The sequence below is a fragment of the Aythya marila genome (assembly GCF_965140915.1).
Source record: "Aythya marila genome assembly, chromosome: 3".
Classification (NCBI taxonomy): domain Eukaryota; kingdom Metazoa; phylum Chordata; class Aves; order Anseriformes; family Anatidae; genus Aythya; species Aythya marila.
This window is the reverse complement of record NC_139044.1, coordinates 83588599-83614608: the sequence shown is the minus strand read 5'-3', so window position 1 is coordinate 83614608 and position 26010 is coordinate 83588599. Positions and strand designations below refer to the sequence as shown.

Here is a 26010-nt window from a genome sequence, read left to right as displayed (position 1 = left end):
GTGACATCTTTAAAAATATCTCATTTGTTAGGTACGAAAGATGATATGTAATTACTTCTTCACAGTTCTACAGCAGGTCCAACATCCCTTCTCCTTTGTGTGAAAAATCTATTACAGTCATCTCTGAGCACTTCATAATTGTTCTCCATTAGTAAAGATTTGCATGATATTACAGCTGTCACTGAATGTCAAGGCAATTTCCCTGTTTTCTTTCTTTGAATCCTTTTAGAAATTCAAGTTTAAAAGAGTACCTACCGTAAACATGTTCTAACAGAGGAGACTGCTAAACAGAAAAAAAACACCTAAAGGGCATGAGACCGCAATTTCAAAATATCTTGTCATTACAGAATTGACATTAATCAGCTCTAGCTATGAAGACTTTCTATTTCTTTTTGCACCCAAAGTAATGTCGTGAGGAGTGAAGAATTCGATTTTTGTATCAGACAATGGCACCAGGACAGGGCGGAACAATCTGTCACTCCACTCGGAAAGTCAGTAACGTGATGTTTTTAATTCCTGCAGCTTCGGTGCATCTCAAAAAAACCCAAAGTTTATCTTCAGAAAACGCACTTCTGAGGATTACGTACCAAAACTGGCTTTAAGTTTTTGAAGGCCTCAAAGCTGCCAGGAAGAGAATAGATCATGAGTGCCTCCAGTTTCCAGCTGCAAGCCTAGAGAAGAAGCAAACGCTGGAGCTAAAGTGTCCTGGCTGTACCCAACCCTGCGTGGCAGTGGACCAAAAAAAAGATTCAGAATAAGCATCCTGATATTAAAGGAGCTCTTGTAGATTACATGGCATAACCTTGAGCTTGGTGAGTTCAAGAACCCAGGCTGCCGACAAAGCTTCAGTCGGTGATGATCAGCTAATGCAGCTGATTATGCTGGTGCTTGCAACAGATTTTTTAAGAGTGTCCTCTCAGAGCCCAGAGACCCAGCCTATGTGCTGCATTATTGACAAGTGTAGTTAAAAATGGTGCTGATGTCTAATCAGAAAGATCAAGAGTTTAAAAGAAATACATAAGGAAGTCCTTCATATTGCCATTTAGATATGGAAACGGAACACTCTGGAAAATAATATAAGGCAAGAAGAAGGCATTGGCTGACACAACCAGACTACTGCTTTATATTCCTAAAGTAAATGTAGACCTTGGCTGATATTTTTAGTATGGGTGTATCTTTAATTTACATTTAGAGAAGATTATTCAGGAAATACTTATAAAAGCATAAAGGGACATAAATAGGAGAAAGATCCATAGGAAAACTGTCCTAGGCAGATTCATTTTCATTTTGAATAACCCATCTTGCTTCCAAACATAAATCCCCTTGATTATCACTATGGAGGAAATCTGTTTTCCTTTAAAAAGTAATTAAAAATAAGTTTGTTTGCATTCATATCTCTGTAGCCAAGTCTTCATGTCATAAAACAACTGTTACCATTTACACTATTGGGTCAACTTCTCAGAGAGATTAGCAGGGAGTTGTGAGGGCTCTCAGAACTGTTATTTCCAAGGATCACAGTGTGGATCAGGACAGAATCACGCAGAGGGAGCTAAAAGGGAGCAGCTGCAGTAACCAGTGGCCATGCCATGACTGAATGGAGCAATTCACTCCTAATGGCTCCATGCTGTCCATAACAACCAGTCAAGGGTAGAACATCCTACTTGAAAGAAAAGAAATGCCAAGTAGTAATTTTTCAAATAAAATTAAAAAAAAAAATGATTCTTGGAGGTTTCAGACTACATGAAACACAAGATATGTCCTTATCAGCCAAAGTAAGCAGAGAAAATACTGTGAGACTGTTTCCTTGCTGAGGAGGGGGACAATGAGAAATGTAGAAAGCTAGAACTGTTTTAGATTGTAATTCGTTACAAATTAAAAGAACAACCAATAAAACCAAAACCAAGCAAACAAAACACCAACCTCCTTCCTCCCCCTCCCAAAAAAACAAACAAACAAACAAAACCCCCGCCAAATTTCCCCAAAACAAAAGTATGTATAAAGCTCTAGCACAGCAGAGATGTTTCCTTAGCGATTTAGCATATGGAAGGATAATATCATTTATTTGGAATGAGGAAACACTTCAAGATTGTGGTCTACATTTCCACACAGTAAATATTTAGGAGAGACATCAAAAGCATGCTTTAATTGCTAACCTTTACTACATAACAAGTTAAGTGACACACAGGCATCACTCAGTTGAGGGGAAATTTCAACTTTTTTTTTTTTTTTTTTTTAACTTTTCCTATTTTTACTGTTTAACATCACACTAAAGTAAAGACAGTTGCACAAATGAAGAGCTAAGAGCATTGGCAAAAGAGCAAATCCTAATTCTGTGAACTTTACCAAAGATTATTTTGGCAAAAATCCTTAACAAAAACTCCATAAGCTTTTAGGCAGACGAGGGGACAGGCAGATTTAGGCCTATCCCACAGAGCTACACAAGTAGGCTGTTCCCCTTCCCCGTGACTGCAATGGAAGGGATCTGGGGTAAGCAACAAGGGCTGTATTTGCTGTTTCTCTGCCTGGTTCTCTGTGCTTTCAGAGCTGCTGGGCACTGGCAACAGAGCAGGCGAGCAGGCTGAGGGCCAGGCATCTGTGGGTATGCAAGAGCTCCAGGGTGCTCTTACCCTGGCAATGTAAGAAATGGAAGAGGGCTTGGGAAGAGGGCAGAGTAAGGAGCTAAGACGTAAGTTCCTCTTGTGTGTCTGATCCATGCTTTGTCCTGCCATCAAGGTGAGAGCTTCCAGGTTCCCACCCCAGCCTTCCAATGAAATCTCTGGGGGAGGTCAATTCCAGGGAAAGAAGCTCATTCACAGCCCATACATCCCACTGAGCATTCCTAGCCCCTTTTCCTACATAGTTATCTGCTTCTCTCAGTTTCCACTCCTTTGTAAGGCCTAGCAACTTCCACTAGTCTTTCTCAACTTTCCTTGTGCTGAATTTCTTTTACCAGCAACAAAAAACTGAGCTCTGCTGCCATCAAAGGTAAGGACAAAATATGAGTTCCCATATCATTGTTCCCGGAGTGCAAAATCCAGTTTTGCCCTCTCCATTGAGAAACCTTGAGCTGGCCCTAGATCAGACCATCAGAAAGTAACCTCGCTGCAGCGTAGCGGAGTCTGAGAGAGACTTCAACTACCTCAAATATTGAAATGCAGGCATTTACATGCTATCCATTACAGGTAGTGGTGCCCAGAAAAATGTCCAGTTGACTAGATTTCCACCAGCTGTAACAGGAGCTGACATACCTAACTACAACACCTTTAAGCATCTTTACTTGGAGCTGACTCACCGACCCCTACTGACCAGGAACAAAATTCTCTAGGACTACAACTCTGGAACAAATCATGTAGAAAGGAAATAACTATGTTAAATGCTGGGGGTAATTTATAATAATGCGAAAATTCTGTTAGTGCACCTTATTGTTTGGGGAAAGGATGTGATGAAATATTTTCAAATGATATCTGACACAAAACTAACCTGATTTAAAGGCTATTAATTCAACAGTATCAAGGGAAAAGAAGACATTTCAATAGGCTTTCAGCAGAAACCTATTTTCTGAATATTACCCAAGAACATTTTAGTTTGCACTGTGCTATCTTACTGCAAATTCTTACTTTCCCAGTCTCAACTCAGGAAAACCGTAAGATCATAAAAACGCTGCTTTTCATGGCAAGCTATGTTTAAACCTGACTAATTAACTTAAACCCTAGCAACCAAATACTAAAACTACACAACTATGCTTTGTGAAGTCAATACTCAGAAACTGGTCATGACCACAGTAATTGTAATTGTGGTCAAATTCATTGAACTACACAGTATGATGCCCATATCTGAATATTTACTAACTTACAGCTTACCACAGTTCATTAACTACACCCTCATACATTCCTGAATAGCAGTATGTGAGATACTTTCAGGCTGTACAAACCCATTACAAGACAGGAAAACATCCTTTGTCAGCTAGACTACATCTATAAATCATTGTTGTCTGAAACTACTGAATACTAATTTAAAGGCTCCTGTTGTCTTTCCAAATTCAGTCCCACAATGTAATGTAAAAATCACCACTCATGAATTTCTAATACTTCTAATTCACAGCACCTGCACAGCACCCATATGCAACAAGAGAAACTGAGAATTTTCAGCAATACACGAATGAAAAAGGGATCTTCAAAATGCAGTAATGTAGTTGTGGGGGGGGAGGGGGAGGCAAAGTGTGATTTGAGTCAGCATGACATTTACAGCCAACTGAAGAATGCTACAAAGGTTAGGCAGTGTTCAGTGAATTTTCATATATATATATACAAAGTCCTGCTTGCATAGTTGAATTAGTGTTAGAATGAGCAGCTTTCATTGGTGGAGATAAGGTTTTGCTTTAATTTCATGCCTTTAGTATGCTAACAGAAAGGTGATGTTTTTGGTCTTGGCAAATAGTCACAAAGAAAGTTAAATTGCACGTTGGCTAGATTGGAAATACTGAGAAAACTCCATCTCACAGCATTTTTGCTCAGCTTCCACTGTTTTTTAGGTAAAGAACTTTAATTTACTCTGATAAATTAAACAAACTTACCACCTTTGGGTCAGCAGTAAAATTACTTAAAGACATTTCTCTACAAGCATGCAAATTAACATCTATGGCTGTGACTCTATGCAGACCTATTTATATATATATATATGCAATATATATATGCAGACCACTTAGTTTGGTCCAAATCAAGTCAAGAGCCACATAATCAGTCCTTGCATGATCAGCAGCCTTCATGTCCTCAAAGTAATATTGAGATAGGACTTTGCAGATTTTTGTGTAAGTATACATTTAAACTAGTGTGGGCGAAGCCCAGAAACTGTAGGGGAAATATGAAAACACTAGGAAAAAAAAAGAACAACAACAACAACAACAACAAGAACAAAACATAAAAAACAAACAAACAAACAAACAAAACAAAACAAAACAAAACAAAAAACAACAACACTTTCTTTCAGGCCTTAGAAGATGCTGTTCTCTGTATGGTTTATCAGTGTTTTGGGGTCCCCCCTACAATTTTCAAGAAATGGGTCTAAAATAAGAAAGAATATATCAGAGTATTTTTGAAGCATGGGTGCATCTGCAACAGGAAACTGCACTGTAATATAAATTTTGCAAAATACACCTCTTTGGATAGCAAACAAATTCATCTAATTTTCTAATTTTTTTCTAGGCTTTTTTTTTTTTCTTGTCATTCTATAGTAAATTGATAGAAATGGCAGTTTTTAAAAAGTGCAGACATACTGACATAATACTGGCATAATATCTCCAGTTAATTAAAATTGCTAGCATCTGCCCTATTTGTAATTCTTAGCAGATACATTTCTATGGAAAGAGTAAGTGAATGAACAAAAGTACTTTACCTCCTGTGTATTTTTATTACATAATTTATTCGTTATACTGTTATATCAGGATGAGAGAAAATAAGACACTTGTAAGAAAGGAAAGCTTAAGTCATTACATGAATATTTTCTGTGATTCGCATCTTTACACTTACAAGAAATCGACCTCTCTGTGGAGAGGTTCATTAGTTCCTCATCAGTGCTGCAAAGAGACAGGTACATGCTGTGCTTTTCTGGAGAGACTTTTTTAACTCTTCTTGCTTTTGTTTTTAATCTAAAGCAAACTCTATGCTTAGTAGATATCTATGAGCACTTACAGTATTATTTCTGAGTTCAGTGGCTCAGTAACAAAAACTTGCATTAGAAGAAGGATTTTATCTCTCTCTCATCCACTTCTGGCCTCTTGTACTTCCTTTGTTCACCTCTCTCTTATCAAGAGAGTTGTACAGAGTTAAAAATGTACAGCATCAGATACTTCGTGCTACCTGTTTAGTGCTGCCAGCCATCTTTGTGCACAAATCCCGCACCACGGCATCACTGGTACAGTGCAGTTTATGGCATACTGCAAATGGACAGGCAAGGTTTTGATAATCATTACATTTATCACTGCATCCTCCATATTCAAGCTAAATAAAATACGTGTTTACTATGCCAGTGACAAAGTTTTCAACAGCTCATAGATGACTAAAATCTCTAAGAACTTGAATGTATCTCTGTTTAAACAGAAGGAAAATGGTGGGTAAATAAAAGAAATTCATGCTTACCATTTAGCAACAGATTCTTTCCATGATTTCATTTTTTGTAATCTTCCTGTCAAAAGTTGTTTATTTCAAACACAGGCACTGCTGAACAAAACCCTACTAATCTATCCTTGCCGCCTCCTCCTGTGCTCCAGATATATCAAAAGGTAATTTTCTCTCCTTATTTTTGTGTAACTGATTAACGCGAAGGATGTGTACTTTTCATTTAAAACCTTCTTTATGAAAATCTGAAATACCATGGTTTAGATATCAGCATTACGTATTTATTAGATATAAAGCGAAGTACTGTCAAACCTGACACTCAGAACAAAGAATTCTCCTTTACCCTGCACCTCTCTGCTCTCCAAGCTAGAACATTATTTCCTGTACCATGCTTCTGACCATAAAAGACTGTTCTAGTTAGCAAATGCAGTTTAAACTTCCAACTCTATTTGTATCCAGCACATCCGCTTGCCTAAAAGCTTTCGTTTCTTTCATTTAACACAGAATCATACAGTGAGGTGAAACAGATTTGGAAATAAATGCTCAGACTTTCAGGCTGGGTACATCACCCAGAGCATGATGAGATGTTGCAAATGCATTTTTAGGATTTCAGGAGAGAAATGAGTTAATTGGATAGGACTCTCTCTTGTGCAGTCAGCAAGAGACATCACTGATGTGGCTTGCAAAACTGGAGGCTCTGCATAGTGCCAGGTTCAAAAGAGGCAGCTTGGGAGATGAGGACATCCCCAGCTCTCTCAGCCCTTCTTCATAGGAGAGGTGCTCCAGCCCTCTGATCATCTTTGTGGCCCTCCTCTGGACCCACTCAAACTCATGTCCTTCTTGTGCTGGGGACCCCAGACCTGGATGCAGTACACCAAGTGGGACTTCACCTGGCTTTCTTGGTAGTTGCTCTAAATGGCCTTTGAGGGGTATGACTCCAGTAGCAGGTGTTGCTCAAGCCCAGTACTCTCCTCTCCGGCAATGTTCAACACTGGCTTTCTCTAGCTTCTCCTTCCTAAGAATTGCCACTGCTATCCTGTAACACTGAATTGCTTGACACTTAGGAAACAACCAAAATCAGCTTGCTTGGGCTTACATTTTGAAAATTCAAAGACATTTAAAGGATCCACAGCTGAAAGTGACCAGATAATTAGAAAGGACAGAAGTAGAGAATGCAGCCTGGTGCTTTTTTGTGTCAGCTATGCTTCAGACCCTTTCTACCATAAAATCACCTTCAAGCCCAAACCCAGTACAGCCCTAAATCAGCAGTAGGGATGTGCCTGATATGCACATGATTTCACCAACTGAACAGCAGACTAAGTCTGAATTTTGACCAAGCAAGTCTATTGCTCTAATTAAAATAATAAAAATAAATGTAAAAAAAAAAATCCTGCTCCAGTCAAATCTGATTACCGTAGGGTAAGTCAAATCTACAACAGAGTGTTATAACAGGAATTTGGACCCCTATCTATTAAATTTCATAACTTTTTAATTTACACATCTGTGCATAAATAAGTATCACTTATGATTGCTCTCAACAACTTACTGTTGTGTTCAGTGACAAAATACATAACCTTGAAAAGCCTCACCAACCCTGCATTTCAAAGGCATTTCATAATTGTTTACCTCTTGGCCTGAACAGTAGTACTGTATGTACAAGGCCCCCTTGAACTTGTGTTAACTCAAAATTGCTTAGAAACTTTTCCTCAAATGATTCTTATTTCTTCAGGAAACAAAAACAAACAATAATTATGATATATTTGAACAAAGGATTTTTGTTAGGGCTTTTTGTTAAAATTACAAAATTCCTTTTTCTTTTACTCCAGAAAAGCAGTTTTCATTCCTACTTATTTCAAAGGAATGCCTGCAATTTTGCGGTATTATGCAAACCCCAATTAGTCCACAAGGTGTTTTGAAAAACAGTGCCTAATGTGTTACAGACACACATAGTGGCCAACTTCCAACAGTCTGAAAAAATGCCTTTTTTGAAAGAAAGTTTGGGAATTAAGTCACTTCAGTTTTACTGGGAAACACTGATAGAAATAATTCTTCCAACAGTTAATAAAACTTTTTTTATTATTATTATTAGTTGTTGGTTTATGTTCTCTTACAGGAACAGAGCAGGATATTTGTGGCAGTCGAGCAATTTGGTTTCCTTCAGTCTTTCCTTAAAATCCAGTTCTGCAACTACTTACTGCTCAGCAAAGTGGTTAGTATTACAAATCATAACTGTTATTTCAGAACAGTTCAAAACACATCCATTGATTACATTTGTTAATTTAGATTTTCTTTTCAGTCTTCTGAACCTAGTAACTTTTTTTTTCCACCTGTGCTAGCATGATAGAGCATGCATATATAGGAATATATAGGATGCACTACAGAGCAATATCCATAACCAGGTTTTACAGCAATATGAACTGTAAGGGATGAGGAATACTATTCACTTTGGATGTTATCCTTAGCTATAAGATTGTCACAGATCAAAAAGTCCCGCCTGACACAATTTATCAGCTTTTCAGAAACAAGACCACTGATTGAAAACACCCAAGGCAACACTGACACACAGAAGTGACAGTGAAGTGACTGCTTGTCCCAAAAGCTGAGGTTTTGTTTCTCCCTTCTTCACCATATTTGTGGATATGTTTTATGATATCAAAAGTCAGAAAGAAGGTAAAGGGTACAAAAGAGGATATTACATACATATGCATTTCAAATGCTTGTGACTGTATTACGATGCCTATTTTACATTCCTGTAGTTTCCTTTGCCGCTGAAGAAAAAACCCTCATCTTTTTGTCAGTAATCTTTTACAACAGATCACACCCCAGCCAACTCCAATAAGCACGTTTTATTGCTCAATTAGGTTTTTTATTTCTATCATGCCTAAGAACAGAAGCTAGATCTTCAAAAGCTTAAACCCTTTTTTTTTTTTTTTTTCTTGGCTCGAGTTCCACACACACGCGTCTCTAAAACTCCCATCCTTTCTCACTGACACATAAAAGTTCCCGGTCTCTCCTTTTTCCACTTTCTAATCATGCCTCGGTTCCTCATGAAACTCCAAGAGGCCCTGGCAGGCTCTGCTCTTCTCTGTGCCTCATTTGCTAGCGTGAAGTGGAGCAGAGTGGGCCTTACTGAACAGACTGCTGAAAGGGAGAAACCTTTATTAAAGAAAGATTGAACAATTATCCTGAACTTTGACAATTTTTCTGAACTTGTTTTCTAGGATAAGATGCATCTCTACAAACATCATAAATTTCAGATGAGCAATCTAGAGATACTGTAAATATTCGATTAAGTGAGTTAGATATACATGTGAACTTATGGGGATGAGCACCATTAATTACTTCAGTAGCAACTCAACAATGATTTGTGTGTTGTTTTAGCCGAGATCTCAGCTTTTCTGGCCAATTGCCATTTTACTCTTCCTTGTTTTAAAACTTTCAAAAGGAAAATTAAAAAAAAAAAAAGTTATTTGCTTTACTGCTATAACATCAGTAAATTAAGTGTTTCTAAGGAAGGATCAGAGCTTCAGTTGAGTGATTCTTAACCACGACTTTGGCTCTACTTTATGATTTACTGGGTCTCAAGCAGACAAAATGGGGTCAGATGGTGAAAAACTTTCCCTTCTGGTTGAATTGCCAAACTGTGAAATTGGGCAGGTTTCTAGGTTGAGTCAGTTACAAAATATGGGGCCCAATCTGTTCTGTGACAACAACCGTGGCTGTAGCTGGTCTTCCTAACAGGCCGCTGCTTTCAATAGCACAATTTGGCAGACACCAAACTTCAAGGATAAAGTTTTTATTTGAAGGCAGAAGAAGATAAGGCGATCGTATTCAGAGTGTATATTGTTTTACGATGTAACTGCTGTTCTGCCGAAGGCCCCATCCCTGCAGCTCTGCTGGGCTGAAGGAACATGCAAGTACTTCTCAACTCCCTCAATGCAGAATGAGCATTTTAACCTAAGGAACTTGTGGGGCAGTAACTTGAAACTACCACAGTGTTTTCCGAAGTTATTATGCATCAATATCCGCATTCTCCACTGTTGTTTTGGACGTGAACTTCATAGGACATGATGGGAAAAACTCTGTTTTCACTTCACTGGTAGGCCTACCCTCTGCACCAGAGAGCAGCCCTGACAGGAGTCCAGAATGAGGAGGAATGTCCCCCATCTTATCATTTCATTAATATGAAGGCTCTCTAAGTTTCAAAGCTAGAAACTTGAAGACCAGATTGTAGGCTTTTTCTTGTTGAATTACAGAAGTAAGAAAAGCCGCCACTCTGAGCGCAAATAAAGTGTGTTTAAGGCTTGGGCTCTATTTCAAGTTCTTATTAGCTCCTGGAAGGGTGCCACCACAGCTCAAAGTCCCTCCTGCCTGAATTTGTACAAAGAGGTCTGCATCAGCACGAAAAGAAGACTGTTCCTTTTGATTCCCCGTTTGCAGCCCCAATCAGCTCTGTGCAAACCTATTCGAGATGCACCCAAGCAGCCTGAGCTGGAGATGCAGGCCTGCTTTCAATCTTCACGTCTTCCTGTAGCCCAGGAGACGTAACCCTGTGCCACACAGCAAGAAGGCTCCACCAGACCACCACTGATCCCAGGCACAGATCACCTGTGACATGTCAACACTGCTAGCCCTGAGCAGCTCCTGAGAGCCTCATCCATAATTCATGCTTCCTTAAAGTGGTTTCTGTGTGTATTTTGACGGCTGACACTCCACGTTCATTTCTGATCTGTTGCACGCTGGCATCTGAGAGCTCTAACTACTAGCTGACTTCCCCAGCAAGGCATTAAGTTACACACAGAGTCTTTGTTCCCCACCCCCCCAAAAACCTAGCACCTTTCCTGTAAACCAGTTCATGCCTTCAGCAGCTAAAAAGGAAGCAGAAGAAAGTCGGTTCCCTCCCCCACTCTGCATCTGAGGGCAAACTAGCAAAAAAAACCTGCAGCGGTCACCCACTCGCCTCCCTCCTCTCCCAGCTATCTTTTCGAGTAGCGGAGGCTGCCCTTTGAAAGGCAGCTCTCCTGGTAACAGTTTGCAGGTTGCATTTTCGGGGCCTGTCACTGGTGATTTAGGATAATCGTGCTCTGCGGCTCAGCCAGCCTGACTTCTTGCCTCTTGCAGCTGCCCATGCAGCATGTGGCTTTCCACCCAAATCAGGCAGGAAGATACATACACCACTCCAGCCTCTAGAACAGGACCTGGCAGGCAGCTTTTTTATTTTATTTTTTTTTTTTTGTATAATTTCCCCCGTGTTTCTTAATTTGTGGAAACATCCTGTAAACAGAGACAGCAAAATTAAATATTTGCCCAGCTCTTCCCTGGTTCCATTGTAACTTCTGTGTTTGCAGATTTTACATTTGATAACAGAGGGAGAGAACCAACAGAGAAAACAGTTTTAATTTTTCCACCCAAAGAAAAAACAAAACAAACAAAAAATAGTAGTGCTGTCCCCAAAGGACAGCATGCCACCTCTTCTGTGCATTGTTGTCTCCTGTACACTGCCTACCTTCTGCCAACCCCTATTTCTTTCATAAGTTTGCCCAAAACAGTAAATTCAGAATAAACTGCTCTCTTCCTCCTCCAAAAGGCCAGAGACACCTATTCACCTGCATCAAGCCTTAAAGAAAGCATTTTTATATGTCATCCTCAAGAATGAGAGCCTACAGTGGAGGTGATATACACTTCCCTCCAAAGAAGTTTTTGATTTATATAGCATTTAAGTAAAATAGGCTATTTAGATGTGTGATGTCCTTTAGCACACATGGGTAACATTTAAGAAGCCATTCTTTCCTCATTTCAGTGCTGATTATTTTTGTTTTCTCCTCTACCCAGTATAGTCAAACTGCTGGGTTAAAAGTTAAAACCCTTTTAAAAGATTTTAAAATAGTCATCCAACTGTTCCAATTTCCCATGGATTAGTTGCACTCTCCCCCAAAACATCTGTCTGGCATTCATATTTTTACATGCTTTTCTTTTTACTATCATGCTGCTTCGTATTATTTGATCTCTGCTCCTTCCACTTCTGCCTCTGTGTGTGGCTCAAACTGTCCCGTGTTGTTTTATCGGCCTCAAACCGTAAGACCAACATGGGAGAGACACAAAGTCTTGCTGTTGTTTTCCACTTGTGCTTGCTCAGAAGAGGTTGAGGACATTCTCTTGATAAAAAAAAAAAATACTTCTGGGAATAGGAACAGAACTTTTGAGCAACATTATTAAAGCCAAAGAAGCTTCTACTGTCAGCACCTTACCAGTTCACTTGGGAAAGCTGCTGACTCCTACAAGCCATATGGCTTTGGTGGTTGCCAAGTTCAAGATCCGTAATACAATGAGGTTTCCACAGAAAATTAAGTCTAGGTACCTACTCTCTCCTAGGGGACAAAGGTGAAAGAGAAGCTCCCCCCACAGAAAAGAATGTCCCCCTCCTGGCAGGGGTTAGACATCTAATTTAAATAGTTGCTGGCTGTTAGCATGAGTGCCCTCACATGTTGACAATCATTCCAGTAGCTTTGTCTGCTGTAACTAAAAGGAGGTGTGGAATGATACTTTGGTAAAAATATGGGTCCTTGAGTGAGTGACCAGATATTTCTGAGGCAATTCACAAGCTGTTTACACAGGCAGTGAAAGCTGTGTTTGTGGAAATTAACTGCCTGCAGACTCCAACAGGACAGTCTTCTCTACTATGTGCCATCCTTCAGTGAAGGAAAAGATGAGGAAATAAAATTCTGTCTGTAACAAGGAGGGAGAGATGTGCGTGGGGTGGTGGTGGTGTAAGGGATGTCAGTCTTCTGTTGAAAGGGGATCAGTGAAAATCTGCTTTAGAGAGAGATGAAGACTGCAGGAAAGGAAGATTTAAAAGGATATCTAAACCAGAGAAGAGGCAATAAGACTGCAGGGAGACTGTGGGAGTCAGTTAAGCTGGAGACAGAGGTGTGTACTGCAACAGAAGAGAATTAATTAGTAATGGTCAGCCTAGTCACAGAAATTTGGAAGGATGCTCAAAGGCATGGCAGCTGGCGAGCACACCAGGACAGACTTTGCAGTAGGAGAGAACAAATGCCTGCTAAGAGAAAAGCAGGACTTGATAATGATGCTGAAAAAGGAATCCTGTAACAAACTGGTGCTGTGCCTTTCTAACATGGAGAACTGGACCAGGAGATTGCTCTATGTTCTTACCCTCATCTCTCTATCTGATCTAAAGTCAGCATGAAATTCGAAGTCACTAAGATTAAATGTGACTACAGGGGAAAAAAAAAGTTAAACAGATGACCAGAAAAACATAGATTCACAATAACAATCTAAGTAAGCTTCAGTAGCTCTGCCTCTACTTTGTAGTGGTGCTCTTAACTCATGCTGCTAACAAGGTCACATGCAAAACATTTTTCTGTCTGTATGACAAGACAGCTAAGTATAGTGCGCTTTCCTCTTCTAGTCATTTGATCCTATTCAAAACATATAATCTCCCAGGTCTCCAGTCTGTGCAAAGCCAGACATCAGCACATTTTTGGCTACGGGGCACCTACAGAAAAGATTAGTGACAGTCTTGTGAGGCTTGTGTTTACAGATTCTGTCAAGGGGACAACATTTAAATAAGGTACCTTGCATTTTCATTATGAGAATTCCAGCTCATTATTAGCAAAGTTAGTTTAACTTTCAGTCTGTTATGCCAGAGACTAAGTACATATTTAATGATGTACATTGCTGGCAATGGGGGTAGGAAAGATCCATTCTAATGTAATTCCACTGGGAAATTAAATGAATTTGCGGAGTCTGCCTAGTTAGAAGTTATAACTTTATTCTGAATTCCATTTCTTTAATATAATTATGATTTAATAGCTACGCACTTTCATTTTATGATCCCATTTTACAGATCTCTCAAGTCAGAAAAACAGAATGCTGGATTCTGTAGGTGGCTTAAGCATTTATTTGACATTAATCGGATAGCTTCTCAGACACTTAAAGTCAGACCTGTATCTTAATGAACCACAACTTCAGACCTAATTATTAGTGAAGACTGAGCATCCAGGTCTTACCAAAGGTCTGTGAAATCTTGTCAAAGATCATACATTTCTCTCGAGTACATCACGTAGGTAAGCCAGGCAGAGGAGAACAGTGGACCTACCACTGCACTCACGCCATTCTACTTAGGACAGAAAAATCTCTTCCACACGATTCTCTTACTTTTTCTCTAGACAAAACAGGGCCTTGAAGCACACTTCTGTTTTAAGATACTTAATATTATTTGCTGCACTACACCCTGCACACAGTATGTTATCTGTACTAGCCAGTTAAATCCTGCCATCCCTTTTACTTCTACCACACTAAGTTAACTAGCATTGAGGAGGAAACAGAAGCTCTCATACTGAAACCTTCTAATTACTCATGAAGCTGAGCTACTGTAGTTTCTGTAACTGCTCCTCTACCCTAACTTTTCAACATTTTGACTGCAGCTTGTCTTCAACATGAGCTCCCCACACTGCCATAACTTGAGTTGCTATCCTTGCTCTTTTCTGTCACTTCAGCTGAGATGCATGAAGCTAAGAAAAGCTGGTAATTCACAACTCGCGAGATGTTCCTTAAAAAAAAGTCTCTGAGAGTCAATGCACAACTGCATCAAGCCCCACTTATCTGTGTCACCCTGCCCTTGATCCACAGCTGCAATTATGGTTTCCAGTAAGAAGGCAGGACTACTTGACAGAAAGACAGTGGGGGGAAAGCTGTGCCAGCACTGATACATAGCAGTGATAGCTGTCTTATTCTAGACTGACAAGGAGGAAACTCAGGATGAAACTTAAGTGCTGTGTCCTAGTGTATTGTACAGCACTACAAAAATTCCGCTTGTATCCTTTCAACTACCCTTTGCAAGTCTTCTGGAAGTGCCCCCTGTTCCTCGCTGCCCTGCTTTCTTCATAGCTGTAAGTTTACTGATTCTAAGCAGTGTGTTCAGGCTGACCTTGCTTGGAAAAATGTGCTGACACTGTCTCACCGTAAAGACTCCCTCCTTTGCCATTTTAGGGCTGCAGGCCTCCCTTGTGCAGTAAATTCTTCTCTGTTTAGTCTCTTTTCCAGTGGTTACAGAAAGCAACACACCTCTTTTACACACACTGAACTTGAGTTCAAGAAAGGCCATGAGCTATTGCCAGTACTAATTTATTCAGTTAGCTTCAGCTCCCAAATGAGAGCATGATATGTATGCTCACCAGGGCTTCCAGGAAGAAGTGAAAGCAAGTGTAATAGACTAGTTGCACAGTATGTAGAAAGTTCAGCATCTCTCAAAAGCAGTTTTCTCAGTTTCTCACTGCTAATATGCTTGAGCATTATCTGAACAAAGTAATCTGCAAACAGTATGTACAGAATTATTCCCCCCCCCCCCCGTTTTAAGGACACAAACCTGCATGAAAAACCCAAGCTGGATCAAATCACTCTTTTTGGCATTTCACAGGAGCCCAGTCTCTCTTACTCCTTTATTCTCTCAGTTCCATTTGGAATTAGAAACGCAATTGCTGAATTACTGTGAAAGCAGCTGTTCCTGCAGCATATCCACTCAGGCTGGAAGCAGGAACTACAAAATCTTCCATGAAAGCCTATAATTACAAGATTTCCAGCTTAAGTTTTGCACATATGAACTGTTTGGAAGATGTTTGGACAAACAAAGTTTAAAACGCACAGCTGTTTGGATAAGCACCTGAGTGCTTCACTGAACCAGCTCTACTGATAATCAAGATACAGGTATAGATAATCCTAAAAGAAATAGATGCTACTGCCCTTAACTAATGGAAAGCTTGTTCAGAGAAGCACTTTTTCTGCACTAGAGTACAGCACTAGAACTAGAACTTCACTAGAGTGAAGCACTAGACACTGAAGAAATTAGTCAACAGCTATTAAAAACAGACTAGTGGACTGTGTACTTAAAGTTTTTTCTGCACCTTTCAAAGTTTTGATAATTTAAGAATTATTCTCTGCCTGCATTTTCCAATTATTCTGCTTACTTTTTAATCAAATACTTACATGGCACATTTGTGTAGCACACTATTTTTTGATGATTTTGGTATATAGCTCCACCAAGCTTCAAACCAATTCCTTCTACTTAGCTGAACCTACTTTACAACTTAACTTTCGAGAGCAAAGTTAAAACACTACCGTGTCATACTTAGTTAAGAGTTAATCTGACTGATTTGTAATTCCAGCAGCTAAAAACAAAACATTAAATCCCAAGACAGTGCTTAAGCAACTGGGAATGAACCAGTGCCCGTCACAGCACAGTGTGTTCTCAAAACCCTCCAGGATACTGCTGCATCTTTAACTGCACCTGCACAGAGAATCTTTTAAGTAGGCCTTAAAGGTAATGCTTTGCCCATATCTTATGTCAGGGATAGCAGGAGAACACTGAGATTAACAGTATACAAAGGGTACTGCCTCTGTACGAGCTGGAGCTGGCTATGGAAACACGAAAGGATTTCATGTTCTCCCGAGGGAAACAACTTTACACACTTCCCTTTCAGAAAGGATCACAGCTGGGGAAGTTTACAGCAGTTTCTCCAAAAGGTCCCCTGTCCATACAGAGATGCGTAAAAACCATGAAGCCTTCTGCAGGCTTCATGCTACTGAGCATCTTGGTATAGAGCAAAACTCACATGTTTCAGTGCAAAGGCTCTCCCTGGTGTCTGAGAAAGCTGAACCATGTCCTCGTGTTCCTGGACCAGGGAGCACTCACAGGGAATGCCAGCAGCCTCTGCTAACCGATTTCAAAGGTTTCATTTGCTGGGAGAACTTTGTGGATACCTGAATTTCAGGATATTCTATTCAAAGAGCAGTAGAAGGACTTTGTCAACTGCTAACTGTAATAATGTATGGATCTGACGGCAATACTACTGATGATGAGCCTGCTAAACCCTTGTTGCTTTTGAACTGCCTCTTTGTATATGCCTGACACCAAACCATGTTCAGCATTGCAGCATCAGTAACTTTCACAGAACATCTCCTTCTAGCAAGTTACAGGTTAAGATGAGGAAACTGTATGATCTTATGGTGATATAAGGAGGAGAGAAGGAAAAACATAGCTGGCTCTCCACAGAAGAGCAGAAAGAATGTTTTATCCAGGAGGTCAATAAAAAGGATTTATTCCTTCTGTCATGCAGAGTTTGTTTGTTTGTAGCCATAACAGTGATGTAAGAAATTATGTGCTGCAAGCTGAGGAAACAAAATGAAGAGGTGAGACATTTTTGTCTTGCATTTGCAAGTTTACATCAAGAACTTGAAAAGTACTTCGTAAGTTACTGTGATTTATCCCATGATTAACCAGGCTTAAATGCTCTTTTTAGAAAAATGTTAGGACTTTAAATAGTTTTTAACAAATGTCAAGGCATGTTTCAAGCTGTAAGTCTCAAGAGGGTTTCTTTTACATATTTACACTTTCTAGTCCAGACTGAGAAGACAGCAGGACTAGCATATTTTACAGCATCACAGCCCAAACTGGGTGCATAATTGCTGTGAAGAAACAGCCTGAGGTCAGGTGAGTTTTGTCAGTCTACCTAAAACTTGCACTGCTCCTGCAGTACAGCTCTGACTCAGCCAAGTTTGTCCATTTGGGAAGACATCCCTTAGAAATCTGACAGCAGCAAAGCATCATGTTAGCAATCGTAACTAAAATGTTTTAGGACATTCTGAGGGCAGAGCTCTGGGAAGGAAATCATAATAGTTAATAGTGGAGAAAATGATGAAATGGGCACCCGTTTCCTTGTCCTGCCAAGAAAGTCAAACTTGCACTTCCTGAAGCAGGACTACAGAAAGCTGTTTGGGATGCATGTCTCCAAGAAATAGTTTTAAGAAATATGACAGACCACAAGCAGTAAGTTTATCATGAAGGAGAGCTAAAATAGCAAACATTGCATACAGTGCTCTATTCCTGTCTTAGAAGCACTGGAAGCTAGATGCAGTACCAAGGCTCCCACAATGCATTTTAAATGTTTCCCTCATGACATTTAAGCAATCAGAGAATTATCACCACTAGCCAGGCATGGCTAATATCACTGCTGCTTTCTATTGGTAGCCATTTATCAGTTTAATTCTTCATATCATATAAAGCACTTGAGAGTTAATTTACCAAAGATAAAAGAGTGAAACAAAGAAGCACACAAAAATAAAAATTCCAGAAGCATGTTTGTATTACAGTGCAGCAGCTTTTCCTTTTGAAATACTTTTTATATATAAAGCCCTACTTTTGGCTCCTGATATTTAGCACAGCTTCACTGACAGCAACAGATTTCTCCACCATTTTACAACTGGCTGGAATTTGCTCTATTTGTGTTTATAGTTTTCAGCAGACTGCTTCTTTGTTTCTAGTTGACATATCAATAAAAACTCTGTCACTTTCCCAGCACACCGGCAGCATTACTTTCTGCATGCTGGCCAACATCCAACTTGGGCAATTACATTTTATCTGCTAACTTTAGCTATATACTGTAATCTTCCTTCTGTTGTGGATGTACATAGCTGAACAGCTGCTTGAAGAGCTTTTCCAAGTATTTCTGCAAACAAATTTTGTTTTCCGACATTCACAATAAAGCAAACAAAAATTGTGCCAGCAAGGCCAAAGTGAAAGACCATTCAGAAATTTTTGAGATTTTTAATTATTTCTTCTCTGTTTACTTTAGGTCTAGCACTTATTTCCAAATATCCCCAAACACAAACAAATGCACAACAGAAAATTTACATAACAATTAAGTAGGAAAGAATCCTTGAAAAAGCTCTTAAAGGTAGAGTTCAGTGAAAAGTTTCACTTCCAAAACAAATCCATCCAGAGCTTGGCTGGCAAACATATCAACTCATTTTGACAGATGCAAAACCAAAGTCTCTTAATATCAGTTCAATTTTTCATTCTAAACAGCATTTTTAAAATACTCCTAAGATAGGTGCTAAAAAAGGGCCAGAATTCAAACAGTGACCATGATTTAATGTCTCAAAAGGGTTTCTTTTTGATCTTTGAAGACAATTCTCTAATTAGCACAGCATTTTGGACAAAAATAAGTGCAAATTACGTATATTACTGACCTGTGTTCAGCCAGTAAACTGAAGAGTTACGTCTGAGCAGCACAACCTACTGATGTGGTCGGAATTTTAAGTCTTTTATCACTTGGTCTAAACACACCCGACATGATAGCTATACCCCATACAATCTAATTTTCCCTGTTTTTAGTGAGACCACCATGCACGGTTCCACTGATTTAACCAGCTCTACACGAGAATACAGAAGAGCACATTTTCTGTTCTTGGGTGCTGGAATTTCAACACAACAGCTGGAGAGCAATCAAGGTTGCCACAGGTAGCCTTGATTCCATCAAATTCACATTCTTTGTCCCTACTAAGTGTAATGGATTTAACAAGTCTCAACATAAGCCTTAAAAAAGAAAAGAAAAAGAAAAGAAAACCTAACTTCAGAAAGACATTGCAAGCAGGCCTTCTGCCTGCTGTGCACCTCTCAGTGGGACACAAAGTTGTTTTCGATCTAAGGAATAACAGAAGAAACTGGTCAGATGCTGAGACAATGCCACTTGATAGTTTTTGTGCTTTATTTATCGCTGGGATCTACATCTGTGGAACCTACATGCTCAACAGCAACTACACAAAATGATGAACTTTCCAAGCTAACCCACCATTTGGCATAAAATGATTCAGATTTAATCATTTTATGGTTATTAATTATTGCAATGGGACTATAAAAGCATGCATGAGTTTTAAGACGTCACTACTAAAAATGATTCAGCAAGTAATGACAGGATGGGGAAGCATGAAGTTTATTTTAACATGCACAGCATGATTAAGAGTTGTTCACCACAAAAGAAAAATGAAGCGGAAGGCAGGTTTCCTTGGTTATCATGGAAGAACTAAGTCTTTGGAGGTCTTGTGAACAACTTTAGGGAAGTCCTTTGAGCAGTCACTGAAGAAGCACACACACGATTTAACTCTGACCTCTCTAGCAGGTGTATCACAGGGTCGCTCAGCAAACAGCTGTAAGATCTGAAAGAGCAAGGCCTGTTGTGCAGCAAGGTTTGGACGATGGCAAGAAGTTCAAATAAATTGCTGAGCAGGGAAGAAGGCAGTTGACTGAAGTAACTGGACACACCAATAACTGGGGGAAATCTTCCCAGCAGCAAACTGTGATAGGACTGATGTGTGGTACTGCTTGTTTTTCCTCCTCATGGCAAAGGGACTCATCAGTTAACAATGAGTGTGATGCATGCATGAATCAGAACCTACATTTCTGAGAAAACATCTACAGACAGAGAGAGATAGGTGGAAAAAAACATTCAGAGTTATTTCAAAAACCCACAGAGATCAGTGTCTCAAATGGCCTCGATAATTCTAAGTACCACGGTACTTTCTCTGAAAGCCTTGCAAGTCTGCACATGTGCAAGGCTCTAACAGTACAGAAAGTCTCACAGGAGTTATCTGGGATGATCGCTGTAAATCTAACAGGTTGTGAGGTTTCATGAGGAAGAGTCTTACAGGCAGAGCTATACCTGTTCCTTGATTGGGTTTGTTTAATCTGCAAAGTTGTGGCTGAACTGTAAGGGAGGGTGATAAGAAAGTTAGGGTCATAAACAGAACACATTTCCCTCCTAGGCATCAACATGGTTTCAGTGCAGAAATATTTAAATAATTCAGTTGTAAGAGTATCAAGACTTTATTTATATATATATAGGTAAAAAGCATTGGTTTGCAAATAATCTTTGAAGCACCGCAAGGAATGACAGCGAATTATACCCATTTCCCACCCAATGCATTTCAAATTAATTATGTTCCATTATTGCACTTTCTTACTATCACATGTCCAATTTGAGAATGTTAAATGGCTTGTGGCACAGCTGATGAGAGTCCTCACCAAACCACACTTTTGTACTGATTCGGTCAGGGATTGAAACAGGGAAAGAAAAGAGTTACTAAGCAACAGCAGGCCAGGAGCAGGAGAAAGGTCTGCAGTCTTAATTGACACTAACTTTAAAAAGCAATGCAGCAATAAGAGAGGGCTCAAGATGTGAATTTTACTGCTTTGGAAAGGAAAAAAGAAAGAAGACCAGAAATCCTAGGCAGTCAGTCTCTCTGAGATCTGGGTTCTTCATTTATCCCAACCATAAACTGCATGATGTACTGCAAAGACTTTTTTTGCAGGGACATTCAGTACCTTATTCTTAGTTCTGAATAAGATGAAGAGCCCAGATACAGTTCTTGAATTTGAGAGCCCAGGACACAGAGATAGCTCTGCTCTGTAATAGCTACCTCAGGAAATAGGAATGTGGTATGATATAAGGCTATATGGGTCCCCAAGACATCCACAGAACTGATATCACATCCAGATATAGCTCTCCTTCCCCTTCACTACCTATGGTTAAGAAGGTTGTTCCTTTCTGAAATGCCAGCCCAATGCCAGGTCCAATCACTCAGGCTAGGTCAAAGGAATTTGCTTTGCTAAGATTGAAGAATCTCTATTAACATGATCAAGCAAGGCAGAAATCCTGAGAGTTTCCTTGCAGAATCCATATCTATTTCCTTCTCCTCTACCGTAAGCAAAATAGTTTCATGAGCATGTGATAACAGAACATGAGTTATCACATGAACACTTACAAACTTAAATGAAAAAGCCCTTGATGTGGAAAGTGCTGTGAACTCTACTGCTGAACAATCAACCTTTATTTGCCTAACTAGCAGTACCTCAAGCAGAAGTTATTTGCTTTAGCTTCACCTGAAGAAAACCTGATCTCCTACTGAAGCAGTACCTTTTTATAAGATGCAAGTTAAATATTTTTTTTTTTTTAAGGAGCTTAACGCATACAAAACACCCACCAAGCTAAGCACCTCAAACTACTGATCCTTCCAAATGATTTCCCCCCCCCCTATTGCTACAATCTCTGATTTTGCACTTACTTAAGTACACGGGATTTCAGCATTTACTGGTTTTCCCACGTACTCCAGTGTACTTCAAGTGACTAAAATGAAACCACAAGAGGGAAAACTACTAGGATGACTGTTGCTGAGGAGGAAAAACCAGCAACCCAGGTCTGGTTCACTCGAACTGTCTGATGATTCGTATTTAAAGTGTTGAGGGCTACAGTCATCTTCTGCTCTGATTTGCAGTGCTGCAAGTCAACCAAGGTTATGAAATCGGATCTGGCACCACGAAGGAGACTGTCCCTTCACAGGATACGAGTAATAGCCACTTGAGTAAATGCAAGTTACTCATATCCTGCTAGTGGAATAATCTGTCTCTGTACATTCATGCACATTTGTAGTTGCCTCCAGGAATCTGAAGGCGAATCTCATTTGTTACCTAATGAAATTAATTTCACTAGATATAACACAAACATACTGAAAAACCACTATTACTCATACATGAGGTGCAACCAATGCAGCATTTCTCAACTTCTGTTTGATTAGGGTCCATCTCTGAACGCTCACCATTCACCACACAAACCTCAATCTCCCTGGTTGGCTGCTTAACATTCCCAGCTGATTTGCTCCAAGTCTTAAAGAGCAATTTGACCTCCCCTTGCTTTATCCACAACAATCTCACTTATTATTCTTTTAAACCAAAGTGATTCCCGCACAGCAGGGAGGCAGGTTTTTCCTTCTCTCCAAGGATTTTCCTTCGAGCCTGAAAACTTTTCTTCCCTTTTTCAGAATACAAGTAAACCATGCATTTCTTAGTTTACCTGCAAACATGTAAAATAATGAACATACAACGACCAACTGGCCGACCTTGGCCAAAAGCGATGCACAAACGCAGGTTTACTTTTCAAGTTTGTAAGCAGAGTTACATGCACACACACTAGATACACACACACACATACACAAGCACTTTGAAATATCTGCAGTGATGTTATTGTACGTAAGAAATTAAATTATTCTGGTATGAAATACTGTAAGATAAAGGTCTCGGTAAGTGGAGCAGCAAAGGAAGATGAAGATGTGATCTTTGAAGACTGAAGGCGCCGGAAGAGGTCGGTGACCAGGTTGCGGAGATAAGAGAAGCCAGAGTTCGGAAGGCACAAGCCACAAACTTTCAGCAGGCCCATTAAGTCAAGGTGGCGTGATGACAGGAGGATAAAAGAAATATCAACTGAGGCTGAGACAGTCGCAGGCTTCTGAGCCCGACTTCAATAGGCGGCATGAGGTTTTGAACCGCGAGAGATGTGGTAGGGCACGGGGAAAGAACAGAGCATCAGCTAACTGGAAGTAAGAGGCGCCAGGCTAACCTGACAGCTCGTCTGTACCCACTGCAAAGGCACAAAGTCCGATCGGGACTTCAGTAAAGCCTTCGGCACGCTGCCATATGGTCCCGCGTTAGGAGCACACCGACCCGCGAGGCGCTGCAGGGACGGCAGCGGCACGGCGCGGGGCCCCCCCCGAGACCCCGGGACGCCCCCGGGGGAGGGAGCCTCGCCTGAAACGAGCCCCGCACGCCCGCAGCTCGGCGTGGGGAGCCGAGGCCGAGGCGGCAGCACCGGGGAAGCCCTGGGCGCACGGAGGCTGCGGCCGCCCCCGCTCCGGCAGCGGCGGTGGCACCCCCCCAACCCCGCGGCACCCATCCCCGGGCCGGGGGGAAGGCAGCCGCCAGCAGCACGCCCCTGAGCCCCCTCCAGCCCCCCGGGGCTCTGCCCCACGGCGGGACGGGGCCGGCTCCCCGGCAGCCCGGCGCCCCCTTGCAGGGGGGCGAGGGAGACCTACCTGCCGAGCCGCCCAGGGCATCGTCGCTCTCCAGCACCCCTCTGTGCTTCGCCCCGCGCAGCTCCCCCTTGGATTTCCAAACGAGCTTTACCATCCTGATCATCTCGGGCAAGTCCCAAGCCAGGGTCCCCTGCTGATAACCGGGCAGGCTGCCCATGGGAAAGGGGGACATCGGCTCTTCCCCCGTCCTCCTCCTCCTGCCCGGCTCTGCCGCGGGGAAGAAGCGCTCCAGCACCGGCATCCTGCCCCGCGCCCCCCGCCGGGGAGCCGCAGCCACCCCCCGGCCCGAGCAGCCGCGATGGGCATCCAGAGCGGGGCGGGGGCGCCCGGCCGCCCACCGCCGCCGCCCCGCGCAGGGGGCGCGCCCCGCAGCCGCCCGGCCCCGGCCCCGGCCCCGGCCCCGCGGCTCCCCGCGGCTCCCCGCGGCTCCCCGGGTCGCCGGCCCCGGCCGCGCTGCTGCGGCCGCCCTGTGCGCGCCCTCAGCCCGCCGCCAGGCGAAGCGGCTGCCGGGCAGGCGCGGAGCCGCGGCTCATGCCGGCGCCGCGCAGCGCCGAGCCCCGCGGCGGGGGCGGGGGCGGGGGCTCCGGCCGCTGCTGCCGGCGGGGGCTGGCGCAGCGCGGACCGAGCCCCAAGCGGCCGGGGCCGGGGCCGGGGCCGGGGCCGGGGCCGGGGCCGGGGCCGGGGCCGGGCGGTCGCCCCTGGGTTCGCCCCGGCTGCGGGGCCCTTGAGGGTTTGGGCCTCCCGAGCGCAGCACGGGGGGTCGCGGGGTCGCGTCCCGGAGCGGGCAGCTCGGCGGTGGCTGTGCGGGGCGGCCCTGCCGGCAGAGATAAGGGGGTGAAAAGGAGAGCGGGGGAAGGCAGCGGGGTGGAGGGGCTGCGGGACAGCACCACGGTCGCCCGGGACCCCGAGGTGCCTCCTCTTTTCAGAAGTTTTATTTTGCCTTTATACAGGCTGTTGCTGTTGGTGCTGGTCTGTCCCCAGGCCATTACTCCCAACAGGAGAGATGGTCTCGTGGACCTGCGCCTAGCTTTCAGTAAATTCACAGAAGAGCTAATTACATTTTAGTGGACACTATAATATTTCCACGCATGCTGTTTCCTCTGCTCTAGGACCGTCTGCCACACTTATCTGAATGTTCCCACCTCAAACTGGCAACTCCAATACTAGTTTTCCAAAAAACAGCCTTATTTTGACTGTAGGCTGCAGTGCTGCAGTGCTAGCACACTACACTTGCAGGTGACTCTGTCTTGAAAATCGTGAAGTGCTTCCAAAGAATTATACCATTGTTGTCCTACTGTTATTTTGCAGAGTCCTTAGCGTCAGGATATCCTGACTCTTGGAACAAAGGGGTTAAGAACAAAGAAAACAAACAGATGCTACACAATACAGTAACAGAAGCATAAACACATTCATACAGTGTATGGTTATAAATCTTGTGAAAAGTCAAAATTTACTGTTTTTATGTTATATGGCTTATTAGGATATATTAGGTTTTTCATATTGGTACATGTTGTGCAATTACTTTTTAAAGCAATATTGTTTCTGTTAGGGATAAACTAGGCAACTGAAGTACAAATTGCTTGAAGACAGACTCACCTACTGAGCGAGTTAGACCTTATCCCCAAACTACTTTATTTTGGTTTTGATGTACAAGAAGTTCCATTAACTTATTTTTATTTTTTTTTTTCTTCAGTTACTGTTTTTCATCTTTGTTTACCTCTGCACTTCCTGCTCCCCACTGGGACAGAAGCAGAAGTGCCAGAAGTGCCAGAATACCGTGAAAGAAAGGCTATCCTTGTGGCATTTCCAGCTTGACTGCATGCAAAAAATACCAGATATCTTGGAAGAGAATGCATTCACAGATACATGCCCAGCCCAATGTTTAGATGAATATCTGAACATTTAGGTGCTTAACCAAACTTAACCACCAAATCTCCTGACTGTAGCAATAAGCAATCTTCTGAGTTTTCAAAATCTACACTACTTTTTATATCCTTAAATTTGTGAAAAGTTTTGTGTTGACTGTAGTTGGGTCACTTGAACACATACCTGCCTTGTGGATACGTTCAGGCAGTCAGAACTGAAGAGTCAATTGTTGAGACTTTTTTTCATTTACCGTCTACAGATGCAAAGCAGGAGGCCAGTCAAAAAAACAAAGTGAAAACATGATCTGTTGTTA

At 41.9% G+C, this 26010-nt stretch overlaps 1 protein-coding gene across 3 annotated transcripts in view; it reads right to left on the bottom strand.

The window, feature by feature from the left end:
* PDE7B (phosphodiesterase 7B) overlaps positions 1–26010 on the bottom strand; it is a 176987-nt gene that overhangs the window by 60409 nt on the left and 90568 nt on the right. The window contains exon 1 of one of the 3 annotated variants that reach the window (XM_082758365.1): positions 23832–24353. The exons of the other annotated variants lie outside the window; for them this stretch is intronic. Coding sequence (XP_082614491.1) covers positions 23832–24072 — 241 coding nt within the window. The 5' untranslated portion in view covers positions 24073–24353. Of the gene's footprint in view, positions 1–23831; positions 24354–26010 lie in introns of those variants that run through there. 3 annotated transcript variants of the gene reach the window in all.